Source organism: Lathyrus oleraceus, chromosome 2 (genome assembly GCF_024323335.1).
Source record: "Lathyrus oleraceus cultivar Zhongwan6 chromosome 2, CAAS_Psat_ZW6_1.0, whole genome shotgun sequence".
Lineage (NCBI taxonomy): Eukaryota > Viridiplantae > Streptophyta > Magnoliopsida > Fabales > Fabaceae > Lathyrus > Lathyrus oleraceus.
In genome coordinates, this window is record NC_066580.1 from 441,979,031 (window position 1) to 441,983,831 (window position 4,801).

General features: G+C 29.4%; 1 protein-coding gene across 1 annotated transcript; it reads right to left on the reverse strand.

The window, feature by feature from the left end:
• Positions 1-1,633: 1,633 nt before the first annotated feature.
• LOC127121516 (F-box protein At3g07870) lies at positions 1,634-3,333 on the reverse strand. Its single transcript, XM_051051998.1, has 2 exons — positions 1,838-3,333; positions 1,634-1,761 (listed from the first exon to the last, which is right to left on the reverse strand). Exons 1-2 carry the CDS (start codon positions 3,232-3,234, stop codon positions 1,698-1,700), a joined length of 1,461 nt encoding a protein of 486 aa, XP_050907955.1. The 5' UTR covers positions 3,235-3,333; the 3' UTR covers positions 1,634-1,697.
• Positions 3,334-4,801: the final 1,468 nt, after the last annotated feature.

Below are 4,801 nucleotides of genomic sequence, written 5' to 3' on the forward strand. Positions count from 1 at the left end.
CGTAGTATTTGTAACCACATAAGGTTGTATGTCAATGAAGGATATAATAATCCTTGTGATTCAATACTACTTGAATTTTGTTGGATGAAGTCATATCCAAACACTACACCTGGAATGATGCATTTTCATAAAATGCGGTCGTATTTTAAGAAATTAGTCATTAACCCGAGAGTCATTTTCAAAATGTGTTTTAAAAATAAAAATCACACAATTGATTTTTCTCAAGTGGGAGAGTGTTAGATTTATCTAACATTTTGTGGACTACAATCAATTGTAGTTTAGTTTGTGAAAAATGGATTAATCATGATTATGATGGGGGTGCATAAATAAACCCTTTTATTGGTTAAATGATCTTTTTAAATAAAAAGTTGAGTATCTAACATCTGATTGGTGTGGGTTAAAGTGCAGGCTTTAACCCTTGATCCATAATGGATAGGGACTAGGGTTATATATATTATATGGTTAGGTCCCCTTTGTAATCACAAGAATCAAAAACATAATTGACGACTCGACAACTTTCCCCATTAAGAATTGTGAACGGGAGTGTGAGATACATAAAAAGATCTAATTATTCATCTTTTCGGGATTCCGAATCATAACTTTAACAAGTAAGTTTTGATGTTCTAATTTCATATAATCGATCATTGAATATTTCTACTTACATGAAACTCTCTATGATACATGGAAAAGCTATAAGATAATGTTAAAACTATTTCTAGATTAAATTGATTTAGAGATAAAAGATATGATTGAGAATAGGTCACATAACAAGGATTGTGTAACGACATACATGAGAGTTAGAAGATGAGTTAAGAGGAACATGAGAATTTGACACTCAAAGTATGCTACTAGCCAATCATAAACAAAATGCAAGATCAACTGACACACTAACCACATAATTTGTAGATTTCTAAAGTGTTCAACATCACGTGTGTAACATATACAATTGGAAGACAACATTAAAATTACATTGGTAGTTAAGTGACAAGTATTGTGTGACAAATTATTTTTTCAAACATGACACTTATTTTAGGATAGGTGCAATATTATTTATGATAATTAGTAATATATATGTGTAGTCAATTTATTTGATTTTAGGATAGGTGCAATACTATTTATGATAATTAGTAATATATATATGTAGTCAATTTATTTGATACGGAATAAAATATATTGATATGCACATAGATTTAAATTAAATTAACTATAAAATGAATAATGATCTTGTAAATTTTGAATCTTTTGTTCTGCTAATCACATTCTAATATGATTAACATCTTTCTCAAAATATTACAAGATAAAATGGATTTAAGAAAAGGTATGCTAAAATTTAATGAGCATTTAAAATTAGAGAATCTAGGATGATGGGATAGAAGAAGTAAAACACATATAGGAGATTAAGAAATAAAATGAAAATTTTGAGCAATAACCAGTCTTTTTCTAAACCAAGCTAATAAGATTACAATCTAGTCTCAGAAAAACCATAAAGGTTAATAAACATCTATATTAAAGTTTACCGAAATAAATACATGATTTGCATCCTACAACAATATCATTTTTTTTTTAAATCACAAATTGTCTAATCATGAATTATGATTATAGAAATGAATTGTTACATCCAGCATAAATTGAGGATAATCTTCTTCAAGTATTTATGAAGTTACCAAAAGATGAAGAACAACATGCACTATCCAATTCTAAACAATCTCTTGAGCCAAGGAAAAAACTTCATTTTCTTCCCGCAATTTAAACTTTGCACACCTATATATAAATTTCAACAATATTAAGAAACAATAGATGCGTAACAAAAACAAAATATTAAAAGCTACATTCTTACCTTGAGTGGATATTCAACACCTCAATATTATCTCCTTTCACAAGATCCTTGAATGAAATTAGACTTGGAATATGTGAAATTAGTTCAAAAAAAGGTGAACTAGTCCCATGAATTTGAAAAGCTTTGAATCCATACTTCTTAGGTTCATAGTATATAAAAGAATTGCCATAATGATGTACCAATATGGCAGCACCTTGGTCAAATTGTTTTATAGGCCAACAAAAACCATTACGCAATAAAACAGGTTGTCTCATAGAAGTGACAGAAGTATCAATGCTGTAAACCTTACTCCATGACTCTCCAATGCCGTATTCATTCATAATCCACATTGTAATATTAGAGAAATTTGTAGAGTCACAAATGTAAAGAATTCCCTTCAATTCTCCCATTTTAACATGCTTGAGACCAACGTATCCATTACTATGATTTCCAAACACACTTGTAGGAGAAGGAAATAACTGCAACCTCTCACTTTCAAAACAGAAACACAATATTGAACCCTCAACCATTATCCAATGAAGCGCGCCATTAAGATAAGTCGGAGACTTAAGCCTCGAAATAGAAATTTGAGGATCCATTTCAACGTTTCTCCATGATGGTGTTCCAAGTGTGTGTATCTCAAGAGTCACACGCTCGACCACCCAGACATCGCCTTGTTTAACATGATTGATCCAGATTTTCATCACCTTATATTCGTTAGCTTTAGGATTGAAACCAAGACCAACTTTCACTTCCATTCTTACCCGAAACTCGGTAGTAGCTTTAGGAAGTCTTACGAACTCCCCCGTGACTGGGTTGCAAATCACTAGAGGGTTTTTGGTAGTTGGTTCACACAAGCAAAGCAAACCATTGCAAGAATTCATGATTGTAAACTTATCATGATCTTTGTTGGAAGCAATATAAAGGCCTTGTCTACCCCTTTTAGCATTCTCTTCCTTTTTCTCCAACGCTAATAATCTCGCTACGCGAATAGGACGTTTAGATTTATTCGGGTATTCTCTCTCCTTAAACGATTTGGCATCACGAAGAGGGAGCTTGAATATAGGTTCAAGCTTCGTTTCACTATTGCTTCCAATCTCAAACTTTTCAGGTTCGCACTCAAGAAGATGTAGCGTTCTTGACACTCGTTTATAGTCCAATGTCCTAACCATGAAACAATTTTGTGCTCGTTTAAATTGCAATTTAGTAAAGTGTGGTTCTGAAATCATTTTTTTCCATTCTTTGCACACACATTTACAAATGAGAAGAGACTTAATTGAAAGTTGAAGAAAAATGTGGACAATAACATTGTATGGAAGATTCACAAAATAAGAGCAACGTTCATGACTCTCTTTTGCTGCGCTACCTCTTTGGCTGGCCGTTTTAACTGCAATTGAACCCTTCTTTATTTTCTTCATGGCAACACTAAGTAGTAAAAAAGACAGCAAAACAACAAAATCACATTTGAACTATGAATTTTATATTAAAAATTAAATCTTTAATTGAAGTAAGAAACCAATTATCAAATAAGCTTAGATGCGATTTGGCAAACAAATTAACTAAAAGATTGTAGAAATTTATAAAGTTGATTGTGATGAATACATAACGAAAAATGAGAAAGTACCTTGGAGAAGTTCCTTACTGGTTTGACAGCAATAGCAAAGAGAGTTTGTGAAAGCAATTCAAAGAGCACTTGACACGGACGAGTACGTAGGTACAAAAAATGGATAGAATCTAATTTTAATTCATTGAATAGTTAAGATGTCTGATTTAATTTAATATATAAATATTATATTCAATGAATTTAAAAATTCATTGAATAATTAATGTGTCTAACTTAATTTTAATTTAATATATAGATATGATATTCAATGAACTTAACAAATAATTATTTATTAATAGTAATATTTATATAAAATAGTTTAAATTAAAAATAATTAAATTTGTAATAGCAAAAAAATAATTATGATTTTTAAATAATATGAAAAATAATAAAACAAATTTATATGATTTTTAATTTAATTTCATTATAAAGTTAAATTTTGATATAAAAAAATTATCATTAATAAGTTTAAATATTATATTGACAAATATTTAAAATTGATATAAAACATGAAGTATAATATTTAAACCACATGATAAATAAAATAATAGTTTATATAATAATAAAATAAAGTGATTACTACACACTATTGAACCGGAGTAAACTAAAGAGGTGATGGAGTGTTTGGTCTTGAATCATGTTCTCCTTGCTGTGTTTGAGAATTATTTTAAGATGTACTAGTAAAATTAGGGAATCCATTTGAATCACATTGTATGTTTTTGAATCAAAATCCATATCAAAATTATCGACCAACTAGTCTATGGGATTGTATTGACAATGTTTTAGTGTTTGGCTTTGTTGGCTCTATTGAAGGGTAATATTAATTTGTTTTGTGTGAATGTTATATCTATAACTATATATAAAAGGGATAAGAGAGTTTGAAATGATTATTTTTCTTCCAAAATTATCCTTTAAATAGTTATTTAATTTTTTCTACGAAAATTATCCCATAAATGATTAACTTCACAACATTTCAAATTAAAACAATTGAAATAAGGATAACTTCTCACAATTTATACCATATTTTTTCTTTTCTAAAATTTCACAAATGATTAAAAAATTATTATCCAAACAATTTTGATCAAGAGATCAAAGTAATCAACAATTTGTGAACTGAAAAATAAAAGAGATAAAGAGAGAGAGAGTACATAAGGATTTATTTAGGCAGTTCCCTAATCGACCTTGCTATGAGTACGTCTGCCCTCAAATCGAATTCGAATTGAGATATTATTATTATAAATTTTACTTTGCAAATGTATGCATACAAGAGATGAGAAATCAAATCACACAAACCCTAAGTTTGTTCTTGACTCTAGCACCTCCAAAAACCTTGATCAATCTCGATCAAGTAACTAACCATGCCACTTCAATTCATCTGTTGT

Excerpts from the sequence above, each read along its gene's own strand:
- LOC127121516 (XM_051051998.1), bottom strand. The coding sequence starts at position 3,234 with ATGAAGAAAATAAAGAAGGGTTCAATTGCAGTTAAAACGGCCAGCCAA. Across the intron at positions 1,762-1,837 it reads GTGTTGAATATCCACTCAAG|GTGTGCAAAGTTTAAATTGC; the intron begins GTAAGAATGTAG and ends ATTTATATATAG.